Source organism: Schistocerca serialis, chromosome 1, assembly GCF_023864345.2.
Source record: "Schistocerca serialis cubense isolate TAMUIC-IGC-003099 chromosome 1, iqSchSeri2.2, whole genome shotgun sequence".
Taxonomy (NCBI): Eukaryota; Metazoa; Arthropoda; class Insecta; order Orthoptera; family Acrididae; genus Schistocerca; species Schistocerca serialis.
The window spans coordinates 718,959,830-718,974,630 of NC_064638.1; the positions used below are offsets into that span (position 1 = coordinate 718,959,830).

General features: G+C 42.3%; 1 protein-coding gene and 1 long non-coding RNA gene across 3 annotated transcripts in view; one reads left to right on the forward strand and one right to left on the reverse strand.

The window, feature by feature from the left end:
• LOC126481267 (USP6 N-terminal-like protein) overlaps positions 1-7,520 on the forward strand; it is a 284,510-nt gene extending 276,990 nt beyond the window's left edge. Inside the window, exon 13 of the mRNA XM_050104896.1 lies at positions 7,291-7,520. Within this exon, the coding sequence (XP_049960853.1) occupies positions 7,291-7,417 (127 nt within the window). The 3' untranslated portion in view covers positions 7,418-7,520. The remainder of the gene's footprint in view (positions 1-7,290) is intronic.
• The window catches only part of LOC126481283 (uncharacterized), a 302,682-nt gene that overhangs the window by 226,367 nt on the left and 61,514 nt on the right, over positions 1-14,801 (reverse strand). The gene's annotated exons all lie outside the window — the stretch shown is intronic.

The window sequence follows — 14,801 nt, forward strand, 5'->3', positions numbered from 1 at the left end:
ACACATCTTCGATTGGCGTGATACAGACTTAAATCTTGTTAGTACATCGTTAAAAACATCATCTGCAGTTTGGATGCTGCTCCTGCCTTTCTACTCTGCTTGTTGTTGCTCCTATTTTCCGCATTTATGATCATGGCACAAACACATTTTTCCTTTGTGGTGCACAAAAACAGTGCAACATTCGTCAAGTTGCCGGTTCATCTAGTCTGCATGTAATCGACAAAATGTTACGTTCACGAATTCCACTGTTAGCCATTAAAGTTGGAACATCGGAAAAGATATTGATTATTGTGCGTATACGTTAAAGTAGGTATGCATGATTAAATCTGTAGGTGATGTGGGAATACACAAGTGTGCAAAATTTAGTTCACAGAGGTATCCACCCGGCAATCACAATGGCTGTGGCCAAGCTGTGGACATCGAGTCGAGCTGTGTTAGGACGACAGACACGGGCAGTCATTCCACGTTGCTCAAGCTCCACGAGAGACAGGCCGTGGCGCATATAGCACAGCACGCGACACTACGGGTCTTACGAGCGCCAGCAGCCGTCTCCGGAGAGGAGCGAGTAACTACACTGAAACGCCAAAGAAACTGGTGTAGGCAAGCGTATTCAAATACAGAGATATGTAAACAGGCCGGATACGGCGCTGCGGTCGGCAACGCCTATATAAGACAACAAGTGCCTGGTCCCCTTGTCAGATCGGCTGCTACTGCTGCAGTGACAGGTTATCAAGACGTAAGTGCGTTTGAATGTGATGTTATAATCGGCGGAAGAGCGATGGGACACAGTATCTCCGAGGAAGCAATGAAGTGGGGATTTTCCTGTACAACCATTTCACGAGTGTACCGTATCACCAATCCGGTAAAACATCAAATCTTCGCCATCGCTGCGGCCGGAAAAAGATCCTGCAAGAACAGGACCAATGACGACTGAAGAGAATCGTTCAACGTGACAGAAGTGCAACCCTTCCACAAATTGCTGCAGATTTCAATGCTGGCCATCAACAAGTGTCAGCGTGCGAACCATTCAACGAAACATTATCGATATGGGCTTTCAGAGCCGAAGGCCCACTCGTGTACCCTTGATGATTCCACGACACAAAGCTTTACGCCTCACCTGGGTCCGTCAACACCGACATTAGACTGTTGAGGACTGGAAATGTGTTGCCTGGTCGGACGAGTCTCGTTTCGAATTGTATCAAGCGGATGGGTATGGACGTGTACGGGAATGGAGACAACCTCATGAATCCCTGGAATCTAGATGTCAGCAGGGGACAGTTCAAGTTGGTGGAAGCTCTGTGAAGGTGTGGGGTGTGTGCAGTTGGAGTGATATGGGACCCCTGGTATGTCTAGATACGACTCTGACAGGTGATACGTATGTAAGCATCCTGTCTGATCACCTGCATTCATTCATGTCTATTGTGCATTGGGCAGTTCCAGCAGGACAATGGGACACACTACACGTCCAGCATTGTTACAAGATGGCTCCAGGAACACTCTTCTGAGTTTAACACTTCTGCTAGCCACCAAACTCCCCAGATATGAACATCACAGAGCATATGTGCGATGCCTTGCAACGTGCCGCTCAGATCTCCAGCCCCCCCATTCCCCCCCCCCCCCCCCCCTCTCTCCCGCCCGTCGAGAAATTTCCTTCGGTGCGCTGCCTTTCCCTTCGTCGGGTGAGTCCCAATGTGCGCCTGGCCTGGGTCAAAACAGATTATCTTGTTGAAATATAACGTCATAGAGACCTTCTAAATATGGTACAACCACCGGCATTAACAAGTCAGAAATGTAACCGCTGTCGCTGGGCGCACCACTGTCGGCGCGCCTCGCTCAGCTCTACATCAAGGGAAGCGACAACGGTGACCGCCCTGCTGCTAATCTGTGGTGTTCCAGATGTCGTTGTCACGAACAAACCCAGTTCCTGACTCAATTTACATGATGTGGCTATACGATCCTATATAGCTGGGTGAACACTACATCTGTCCGCTCGGGCGCTAGACGCGTGAGGCTCTTGAGATCCTGCACGGTGTTGAATATGGCCCTCCTGAACCCATCGAATCCTTTTTCACGTGGCAGTCGTGGGATCGCGACCATGCGAGCAGCAGTATTGCGAAACTATAAACTGCAGCCTCTGTAGGCCAAAACTGTACCGATGATAAATTATGACCCGTGCTGCTAGAGTTTACATCTTCTTGCACGAAGCGTAACACTCTATTCTCGCAAAGAATCAACATTCAAGTGCGATTTATCGCTGAGAAATTGGAATGCTGATGGCGTTACTGCTATCTACGTTGTGCGGTTGTGCTGCAGTGCTAAACACTGCCGTATCCCTGTATGCCAATTATACTTTTGTTACATGCCGCCGTGTTGGTGTTGCAATTTTAATTGCCGGCCATGTATTTTACATTCTTATTCAAATAACCTTTATTTCTAAAAGAAACTGAAACGAAAGTGGTAGAATATTTTGTGAAATGATTTGTCTAAAACAAGAAATAAAATAGTGAAACTTCTTTATTTAAATGTGTGAATCTGTACTTAAATTGCTGAATGACTGAGAAGATGAAACTTCTACATTATTTGATTCTGAAACAGCTGAGTAAAACTGAACGTACTGAGCCTACTTTCTCTTTACTTTTTTTTTATCATGTCAACACTGACCCACAATATTCTAGTGCAACACAATCTGACTGCTCAAAAAAAATCATGATTAATATTCAGTCTCCAAGTCGAACATGTACAGATCGTTAGCCTACGCTAACACTTCAGATCTCTACCCTCCATCAATGCTAACTTCTCACATCTAACAACCATCACTGCTGGCTGTTCACCTCCAACTGCCCAACAGTACTTCCATCACTGCTGGCGACTAACTTCCAACTGCCCAATACTACTGGCTATTAACTTCCAACGAGTCCAACCAGCCACAGAGTCTGTCACAAAGAAAGCGCAGTCAGAGATCCAATGCAAAGCGCTATACAGCGCTGCCAACACAGAAGCAACCCACTTTCAATAGATTAGAGGGACTTTTGATGTGCCTTTGAATGATACTAGAAAACATGTACAACAGCAGAGATGCTTATACTTTAAAGATGTAAAGAGACCGCTGTGTGACATTCCACCAGACAAATACCCTCTAGTATTTGTAACGCCGCAGTTATGTCGAGATAATAACACACACTGAAAGTCACTCACTCGTGAAACATAGAAGCAAAGAATAAAGCTTATTTCTGAGATTATTAATCTCAGTTCATAATAGGATCTTGAATATTTCGAAGTATGCTTCACTGTTATGTAACCGCAACCAGTAACGACATCTGTTTGTAGCATAAGGAACTGTCTGAATAAACTTTGTCATTTCTGTCTCAGGTATTTACTATTAGCAGATAATATTATTTGTATACATGTGGCGTCTGTTCTTTCGGACATGTCCCTCTGAGCGGGCATTGATTGAAATCAATGGGAAAGTTGAAAATTTGTGCGGAGCGGAGATTCGAACCTGGACTCCTGCTTACTAGGCAGATGCTCTGGCCACTGAACCATCTGACCACAATCGTCACTACAACTGCAGGCACTAGGTATTCTAGCACGCCTCCCGCCAGACCCAAATTCTCAACTTATCCGCACACTACTGAGGTGCTGCCCCTCTCCATTATCCTCTCTACTCGCAGCGTTTCGCCGATTCCCGTGATAGTTCGCTCGTAGTGTGCATCTGCACTGAAGGGATCATTGGCCAGTCTCGCCTTAATTATTGTGTCTTTACTTTCGGACATGTCCGGAGACTGTCTGACTGCACAGAAACTATGAGACATACAGAAAACAGACACATGTCAGTGGATAGAGCTTCCCTCCAAGTTTGTAACTATCATTACAGGTGCTCAATATGGGCAACCTTTGTGAAGCGTTAAATGTCAATACGAACTGTACGCGCAATTCATTGGCACGAATTGTCCGGGAAGTCACAACAGCAACACGCTTTGAAGAGCTGTCCATTGGGTTGCCTATTCGCAGGCACAAATAATCGAAGCGACAATACCGAGCAGAGAATTTGCAATGAAACTTGAAAACAGCACAGCCTACTCGTGAAATCTGTAATTGTGGCGTTCTCTGGAATAGCAACTTAATTGAAATACAAATCAGTCAGTAATTATTACATATTACTTAAAATTTAGTTCATATTTAACTGAAATTTAGTCCATATATAAGAGTTTTAAATGAATAAAAGATCTATTTAACATGTATGATGCTGTGTATTCGATATCAATATACTTCAGTTAAGTCATTGTTCCAGAGAACGACCCAATCATAATAATTCTACAGACCATTAGCAGGCATCTCTTTACCAGAGGGACATTGATACGTAGCAATAAAGTGCAACAAATTCCCAGTGGTTCTCTGATAACCATCCCGGTACGCATACATCTTAGTGGGAATCAAAAGGTTAAAATAGGTCGCTTACGAACGAAAATATACGCTGTGTGCCTAATTGCTTCCATGGCTGAACTCGCTAACACGTGATGTGTTAAATTTCCGAGAAGGATTTTGTAAGATGGACCATGCAATGTATATGTATCTTCTTCCTCCCATTGCCATTTCCTGTCATTATTGTGATGATAAAATTCTGTTTTGTACAGAGACATGTTATTCTTCATTCTTCCCACATATGCTTCATCGATGGAACATAAAGGTAGAGAAAAGTGTTACTTGCTTACTACGTACGCTTCATCGCACACCATACGCCGACTTGCGACGTATAAATGTAGATACAGTACGGTAGCACTCGAGCTAAAGCTGGTCGGTGTGATTTCTGACGGGAAAAGATATGTTTACCTCAAATATTAGGCCGGCAAAAAAGAAGAGACGTTTCGAACCTACAGTTCCTTATTATTACACTGTAGCCGTTATTCAAAACTTCTCAGCAGCGAATTTTGATAGTTAACAGAAGATACTACATATAGCGTAAAGCTTGGACATTACCTTGGTACAAGTTGGGGGAGTTATCTATGGATATGCACCTTTAATTGTTTATCTTCTACCTTCTGCTTCGTCAATAAACAAACACAGCACAGTCATGTTCGTACTTAGGATAATTATCTACACTGAACAGCTTTAAAATCGTAGCAGTTAATTTCAGAAGCATTCACAAGGAAGTGCCAGATTTGAAGCTCTCCTCAAAAGAAGGTGAAGTCACATAATATTAGATACAGAAAACTCGTTAAACTTGAAGTTGATAGCAGCGACATTTGCGGGGAAAATTTAAGTGTACGTCGAAAGGATAGGCTAATGGGTAATGGAGGTGGTGTATTTGACGCAGTGGACAAGATACTCAAATCCACCGAGATCCACCAAGCTGAATGTGATGTTGTTTGAGCAAGACTCAGTATCAGGAGCGAGCAAAAAATTGTAATTGGGTCGTTTTGTCCACCGCCAGACTCACCTCCTGATGTAACCGAAATTTTAGATAAAGCCTCAATTCGCTTGTAAATTCCCCAGTCATACTGTAATCATCGGTGGAGACTCTAATCACCCAACAATTGACTGGGAAAATTACAGTTTCGTTAGTGTGGGCGTGACAAGACATCCTATGAAAAATTACCAAATGCTCACTCTGAAAACTACTTGAAACAAGGTAGTTTGGAACCCTTCATGGTGGAAATGTATTAGATCTAATGGCAACGAATAGACCTGACCACTTTGAGGCTGTCCGCATTAAAAGTGGTATCAGTGACCATGAGGCAGTTGTGTCGACAATGTTTACCAAAGTACAAAGGGCAACTAAAACAAGTAGAAAGATGTGTATTTTCAGTAAACTAGATAAAAAAAGCAGTAGTGTCATATCTCAAAGAGGAACTCGAAACTTTTAACACGGCGCAGGAGCATGTAGAGGAGCTGTGACTAAAATTTAAAAAAATAGTTGACCGTGTAGTCGGTAGGTACGTACCGTGTGGAACAGTTCGTGAAGAGGGGGGCGCCTCGTGGTGTACAGTTGCTGTTAAGAAACCGTGTCTACTGCATAATAAGTGTAAAACAAAGCATATGATATAGATAGGGAGATGATGAATGAAACAAGTTTGGATGTCAAGAGACCGAAAAGCAAAGCCTTCAATGTCTACCGCAGCAGTATATTGTCAAATGATCTTTCATAAAACCCAAAGAAATTCTGATCGTATGTAAAGACTGTTAGTGGTGCCAAAGTTAGTATCCAGTCACTCGTGGATGAGACATGAACTTAAATTGAGGGTAGCAAAGTAAAAGCTGAAATGCTTAACTTCGTCATCAAGTTTCCCTTTAGAAAGGAAAACCCACGTGAATTGCCCCATGGTAATCCTCGTAACACTGAAAAGATCAGTGAAATGCGCGTTATTGTGTCAGTGGCCTTGGGAAACAGCTGAAATTATTTAAAGTGAACAAAGGTCCTGAGACCTATTCATAACATTTTAATTGGGATGATTGACGTCCACAACACAGTCTTTCATTCAACGAGACCTATAACCAAGCACAAATACACAGGCATATTTTTCTTGCATATCATTTACGAACTATTCGTCTCGAGAAACGTCGATTCACAAACATCTGCCGGCAGTGCGAGAGGAAAAAGGTGCAGAACGAGAGAAAAATGATTGTTTGTGACTCATTACCCATTTTCCATAGTGGTTTCCTTGTCATGTTACTTTGTTTCGGCTTAGTCTCTTCCAAAACGTTCTGTGAAACTGTAGTTACAATGACTCTCGCGCTACACTGAATGGTGTCTACGTCTTTATTGACTCATCCTCCAGCAATGTTTCAAGCAGATGTACGAAAATGATCTAAATTGGTAGTCTATTTATTTTATTACGACACTATTTGCAAAAGAAATGTATTAAAAATACGATCAGACAAAGCAACTGTCCGCCGGCCGCGGTGGCCCAGCGGTTCTAGGCGCTTCACTCCGGAACCGCGCGACTGCTACGGTCGCAGGCTCGAATACTGCCTCGGGCATGGGTATGTGTGATGTCATTAGGTTAGTTAGGTTTAAGTAGTTCTAAGTTCTAGGGGACTGATGACCTCAGATGTTAAGTCCCATAGTGCTCAGAGCCATTTTTTTGAAAGCAACTGTCCCATGTGTTTACAGAATAACGCGCAGCTCGTGGTGAAACGAACATGACTGTGCATAAGTTAAGACACTGGATTTGCTTTTGGGAGAATTATTACTTTATATGCAATTACTAGATGGAGATTAATTCATAGTCATAAATAAGATCTTATTTACTGAACTAATGTTCTCTGAATATCATTTCTTTTCATTTCCAGAGTTGGCCGTCCATTTATGTCTGGAAGATGCACATGGTTCAATGAATTATACAAAACTGAGAAATTACCACGTGTTGGCCGGACAGATAAAAGGCAATACGAGTATAAACATTTCTCAAATTTATAGAACTTTCGCCTAGTTAAAATTTTTCTGTTTATAGCTGAGGTATGGAATGTAACACTGAAAACAAAATGAAAAACAAAAATCAATATTTTTTGACTATACAGTATTTTCAATACAAAATGACAGGTTTAGCCATTTGCCGTGCGTAATATTACTAGACACTGAGTCATTTGACAATTTATAAACTGTGAAGTATTTTGTGCTTCTTGAAATCATAACTGCTAATACTGAAAATAATAAAAATGAAAAAAGAAACATATGTTAAAATTAGATTTACATATCGACAATAAAATTCTCTTGAAGGGGTTATTCTGATACGACCTTGAAACTAAATGAATCCTACGGTTTCTGTTATGTGTAAAGTGAGACAGTGTTGGGAAGACTAGTCATCAGGATAGTGACAATCACTCGAAAAAAAACTTTCTTTTTTATCGGCTGCGTGCATGGCCCAACAGGAGCTAAAACGAGGATATGTTGGAAGACATGGTTTAAAGTACCTTCCAGAATTTGGCAACTAGGAGGGCAGCGCACGTTATGTACGTGGACGTGCTGAAAAGTAATGCCTCCGAATTTCTTATTCCGTTCTTAACATCGATTGAGGAATTACATGTCATGCATATTACTCGGTCGACTTTCCTGCTTCGCTAACGCAAGTTGCAACCCTATTCTGTTAAGGAGCTCCGAATTGTAGAGAGTAACATGGTGATTTGTAACGTAACTATGTCGATGCGTGAGAAACAGCTTGCAGTAATCGAGTTCCTAACCGCAGAAAACGTACTTTCAATCAAAATCCACAGAAGAATGAAACGTGTGGACGATGATGACTGTATCGACTTCAGTAATGTGGAGCGTTGATTTGTTCGTGCTTGTAATGAAGCAAATGGTGGTGCTAACGTCAACGTGTGTGACAGAGCTTGGAATGTTTCCAAAACTTAAAGAACATCTTCAAGGACTTCAAATTGATAGTAATGAAGCGGTTCAAGCAGAGGTGAGGTTGTGGCTCCGTCAACAAAGGCAAACATTCTACAGCGACGACATCAACGAACTGGTCTCATGTTGGGAGGAATGCGTCCGTCGCCAGTGACTACATTGCGAAAGAGATATGTAGACATTAAGAATAAAGATATAGACTATTAATAAAATCTGTTTTATTTAAGATGCTTTAAGAGTTTTCACATAAAAAATTCGGAAGCATTACTTTTCAGCACTCCCTCGTACAGAGGACAACTGTGGAGGTAGGAGTTAGTGAAGAGGGAAAGTCTGCAGGTCCCTTGTCATGTTTGATACGAAACTTATGGAAGATCGCACTGGCAGCCAGACCTCTGAATCGTGGATATTCTAATGTTGAAAAGGAAAATCTGTTCAAACGCAAGAAAATGAAACTTCCTGGCAGGTGAAAACTGTGTGCTGGACCGAGACTCGAACTCGGGACTTCTTCCTTTCGCGGGCAAGTGCTCTACCAACTGAGCTACGCAAGCACGATTCACGCCCTGTCCTCACAGCTTTACTTCTGCCAGTACCTCGTCTCCTACCTTCCAAATTTTACAGAAGCCCTCCTGTGCTGTGAGGACGGGGACGGGCCGTGAGTCGTGCTTGGGTAGCTCAGTTGGTAGAGCACTTGTCCGCGAAAGGAAAAGGTCCCGAGTTCGAGTCTCGGTCCGGCACACAGTTTTAATCTGCCAGGAAGTTTCGTATCAGCGCACACTGCGCTGCAGAGTGAAAATATTAGTCTAAAGAAAATGACTCCAACCCAGGCTACAGTAACGTGTAGTTCATTGCAAACATAAACATCTGTTTATAGGAATGTGTGAGAACTCTGTGAAGAAGAAAACGCCCGTGTTTTAGATACCAAGTGGGTGATGTACCTATATATTTATGTAGAGGACGGGAGCTGGTAGCGGGCGTCTCTTATTCGGCCTATGACCCTGTACATTATGGCAGAAATAGATGTAACGAATTTTGACGGAGAAGTTGGTTTCCCGTTGAAACATTAAAACACAACGGAGTTTTTGAGAACGGGCATTTTGCTCCAATACAGTTTCTCCAGAACAGTTTTCCTCCATTGATCATAGAGCAGCGCGTGACATGGCTCCCTCGATAGAAGTAAACATTCACAATCGAGTCCCATCTTGATGTTAAGGAATTTGCATCGTTGAGAAAGACTTCTATCGTTGCACTACAGTATCAGAATTGTGCCGAAGGACAGCATCTTAGCTAGGGCTCATTTCTCGCCTCTCAGGAAGATGGGCGTAGGCGTGGCATTACTGGAGGGGCACGAGAGCTGCGTTTTAGAAGGCAGTCAGGAATGCGGGGTCGTATCGAGGGCGTGGCGAGGTAGACCTCCGATACGGGCGCTGGCTCAGGAGGGGGCGCAGAAATCGACTGAAAAAAGACAAGAATGAAAGATGGTTTAAGAATTAACCGGGAGAGGTGTCTGAGTTCTCCCAGCCGTCGTGTCCCTATGTGATGCCTACGAGAGGAAGCCTTTAAACCTTCCCTTCGGCCCTCGCGACTAATAACTACACACTGTTACGACTGCTACGTGGCAACAGTGCGTTTGGTACACACAGCTGCTGCCTACACAGCTCGCGTATGTTCAAGAATGGAGTACTGGCTGCTGCTTCGCTACGTTATTGCAAGGGCTCGAAGGGCGGCGCGCCGGTGCCGTAACAGATATGTTTATTTGATCAAAGGCCTTCCGTTTTACCCGACTTCTGTCGACTGAGGGCTGGAACCAGGCGTGAAGGAAGCAAGTAGAAAAGGTGGATGGGATCACAGGCGTCCCCAAGGGTGGAGGATGGGGCAAGAGGGGGCACTTCCTCCCCCAACCACCCCTACACCCATTGGAATCTGGAGTACAGAGTTCTTTTTACACAATTCTCGCACACTTCTGTATCTAAATGGGTAGCAATCAACTTTCTGGGGTACAATTAGGTCTTGTAACCATCGTTTTCGTGGGATGTAATGTATTTAATGTCACCCATAAAATTTAGTTCTCGTAGTAGAACACGTCTCGAAAGTGAACAACTCGTTTATATCAAAATATGTAATTTTAGAGCTTCATGATGAAGTGCTCAATATTTCGTTACTGGTCATAGTTATTGTGATATTTTACATATAAGCTAACAAATTGGGTAAAGTTTCAATGAAAAATAGGAGTCGCTTGAATTTACGGTTGGTTCGTATTAAACCGTATGTTGCTGTGCATGTCGAATACTTCTTTAAACTTGGGAATCTGGCACCAGTGCCGAGAAAATGGATATTATGCAGCACGTTTACTTCTAATCGCATACGCGAGGGAATGAAATATTTGTAATATGCCTGATATCGAAACAAGATTTTGGCAAATAATAACGCACAATGAGGAGAGTATTTTGCCATTTGGTTAACATAATGGAACTTCATTTACGGTTGTACAGGAGAAACTACTGATTTTTTTCCAAACCAGTACTGTAATGTTTTAGAAGTCATCAATAGCTATTGAAAAGAGGAATTGGCTGGTACAAAAAACATAAAATTTCTTCTCTTATGTTACTTAAAACGACAAAATGAGATTTTCTGTAAGCTGTTGATCTATCTGCTCACCAACTGCATGTCTAATAAAACATCGTGTTTCAGGATTCTGTCGCAATAGCTACTACAAGGTGAATTTGTGGAAATTATACTGTGTTTCGGCAAAAGAAGCAAAATTAAACCTATCAACAAACGAGTTGTAGCTGTTGCTCATAGTTTATGGTGCTTCTTCGGATGAGAGAAGGTTAACATTTCAGACAAAAATAAATCGGCAATTCTTTTGCAGTTTTGATAGCTCATCATACTTTTAATTGTGAACAGCTGCAACTGAAACTTACCAAAGGATTTTCTTTCTTCCCTTGACCTGAGAAATATGAAAATGATTTGCAGCAGGTAATGTACCATCTTTTTATTCCTAAGTCCGTTCAAAGTGAAGTGAATAACGCCTTCAGCTTTTATTATTCTTATGATGTGTTAAAGATGAATTATATATATTTATAAGCTATTTTAACCTTAATGAGTTGTCTCATGCAGTTCATAAAGTTCATGCACTTCATAGTTTTGTAGCCTTGTTAACCACAGATGAACAGGCATCAAATTTATTTCTATTTCAACAATTCTGCATTTTTGCTGCAGACTGGAACTGACCCACTAAAACTCTTCTACAAATCTGAAGCTGTGAACAAACTGACAGCTTGCAGAACTTTACAAGCTATTCGTCAAAGGCACTTTCACTGGTGAATTAAGAGATATTTGCAGTCAGATGATTCACTCCCACACTCTGTGCAGGGATAGGAGTGGAAAGATGGTATGCTATTTTTGTAATTTTTCGTGTGTCAACGATAACTGTATTGTAGAAAGAACATCCTTTAGTATGTGTCATTCTGTCGGTTTACAGTGATATAAGAGAAGAAATTTCAAGTTTTTCATACTAGCAAATTCTCTGTTCACTAGTTGTCGATGACTCTTAAAACATTACAGTACTAATTTGAAAAAAGTAAAATAAAAACAGTAGCTTCTGCTACATCACAGTGGATAAAGTTCCGTATGTTAACCATGTGACAAAATACTCTCCTATTTGCGTGCTATCATGTGCCAAAATCTCGTTTTGATATTTCGAATGGTTTACGTAGTATGAGGGATGTTATGAATATTTCATTCCCGCTCGTGTGCTATCGTAAATGCACATACTACATAACAGTGTCATACCATCTACATCTACATCCATACTCCACAAGCCACCTGAGGTGTGTGGCGGAGGGTACCCTGAGTACCTCTGTCGGTTCTCCCTTCTATTCCAGTTTCGTATTGTTCGTGGAAAGAAGGATTGTCGGTATGCTTCTGTGTGGGCTCTAATCTCTCTGATTTTATCCTCATGGTCTCTTCGCGAGATATACGTAGGAGGGAGCAATATACTGCATGACTCTTCGGTGAAGGTATGTTCTCGAAACTTTAACAAAAGCCCATACTGAGCTACTGAGCGTCTCTCCTGCAGAGTCTTCCACTGGAGTTTATCTATCACCTCCGTAACGCTTTCGCGATTACTAAATGATCCTGTAACGAAGCGCACTGCTCTCCGTTGGATCTTCTCTATCTCTTCTATCAACCCTATCTGGTACGGATCCCACACTGCTGAGCAGTATTCAAGCAGTGGGCGAACAAGCGTACTGTAACCTACTTCCTTTGTTTTCGGATTGCATTTCCTTAGGATTCTTCCAATGAATCTCAGTCTGGCATCTGCTTTACCGACGATCAACTTTATATGATCATTCCATTTTAAATCACTCCTAATGCGTACTCCCAGATAATTTATGGAATTAACTGCTTCCAGTTGCTGACCTGCTATTTTGTAGCTAAATGATAAGGGATCTATCTTTCTATGTATTCGCAGCACATTACACTTGTCTACATTGAGATTCAATTGCCATTCCCTGCACCATGCGTCAATTCGCTGCAGATCCTCCTGCATTTCAGTACAATTTTCCATTGTTACAACCTCTCGATACACCACAGCATCGTCTGCAAAAAGCCTCAGTGAACTTCCGATGTCATCCACCAGGTCATTTATGTATATTGTGAATAGCAACGGTCCTATGACACTCCCCTGCGGCACACCTGAAATCACTCTTACTTCGGAAGACTTCTCTCCATTGAGAATGACATGCTGCGTTCTGTTATCTAGGAACTCCTCAATCCAATCACATAATTGGTCTGATAGTCCATATGCTCTTACTTTGTTCATTAAACGACTGTGGGGAACTGTATCGAACGCCTTGCGGAAGTCAAGAAACATGGCATCTACCTGTGAACCCGTGTCTATGGCCCTCTGAGTCTCGTGGACGAATAGCGCGAGCTGGGTTTCACACGACCGTCTTTTTCGAAACCCATGCTGATTCCTACAGAGTAGATTTCTAGTCTCCAGAAAAGTCATTATACTCGAACATAACACGTGTTCCAAAATTCTACAACTGATCGACGTTAGAGATATAGGTCTATAGTTCTGCACATCTGTTCGACGTCCCTTCTTGAAAACGGGGATGACCTGTGCCCTTTTCCAATCCTTTGGAACGCTACGCTCTTCTAGAGACCTACGGTACACCGCTGAAAGAAGGGGGGCAAGTTCCTTCGCGTACTCTGTGTAAAATCGAACTGGTATCCCATCAGGTCCAGCGGCCTTTCCTCTTTTGAGCGATACCACAGACACCGTCATGATCAGTTTAACGCAAGAACACTAGCGATCCAGACTGTTGCTGAAGTACGCAGTAAAAAGTTAAAAAATCAGATGATCAGACAGGACGCGCGAACCGTTTACTCTAACTGTCTCGTGCAATGACCAGGGCGTTCTGGCGAAAATGCACCTAGTCCTGTGGCAACGCAAAAGCGTTGCAGAACCACGTCTGTAGACACAAGAGCACGGGGCAATTTCAAATTTTCGTGCGAGGAAAAGACAAGAACATAGGCAAACTTCCGCCTACGATTACCAGTAAATTACTCTACAACCCAAGGTAACAATTCCCAGGCTACAGTGTTTATAACACTGACAAGAAAGAATTAAAATGTAGGGCGTCCCAGAAAGATTCATTTTGTTTCATAAGACTATGTCTTCTACATAGGTGAAGCTAGAAACTTAAGCATCGAAACTAAAAGTTCACCTTGACACCAATTTTAAGTTGACAGTTCAAGTGGTTGCCGATAGGTGTCTTCCTGCTATAGCTGCAATGCGAAAATATGCGGCAAATGTCATTTTTCATCAGGGCGGAACACCACCGCGCAGACATCTCCATGTAACTATTTCTTCACAGTGAGCTGCCCTGACGATGGACCAATCGTGAGGGGCCTACGGAGATTTTCTTTTTCGTGGGTGTTTGTGAAAGGCTCCGTCTGTGTGCCTCCCCTTCCAAGAACTCTGGGTGAATGGCGACAACGTATGGCAACATGCCCACAAGAGTAGTGGACTAGTGTGTCCATCCTCTGGGTCTCCGACGTGCGCGCCGTGGAGGACACGTTGAATATTGGTGAACGGTAAACGACAACTTTGATTCCAGGCATATTTGTGAAAAATACGCTAAGGCTATAAATGCATGCAACATTTCAAAAGGAAGGAAATACAGAAAAATTTTAAGTTTATAAATGAAATGGCAGATTTCTATTCAATGTAATTGCTATTACACATCAAATTCTTTTATTACAACGTTAGGAACATATGAAACTCGTGAAAAACAGAAAGAAAGAAAGAAGAATAAATTATTGTAAACAAAGTTGGAAATTTGAGACATACTACACGACGCTTAAGGCTGAAGCAGTTAATAAAGACACTATTAAAAACTGCTGTTTGTAATCTTTTCTTTAGTCACTGTTTCCTGTAGATACACCA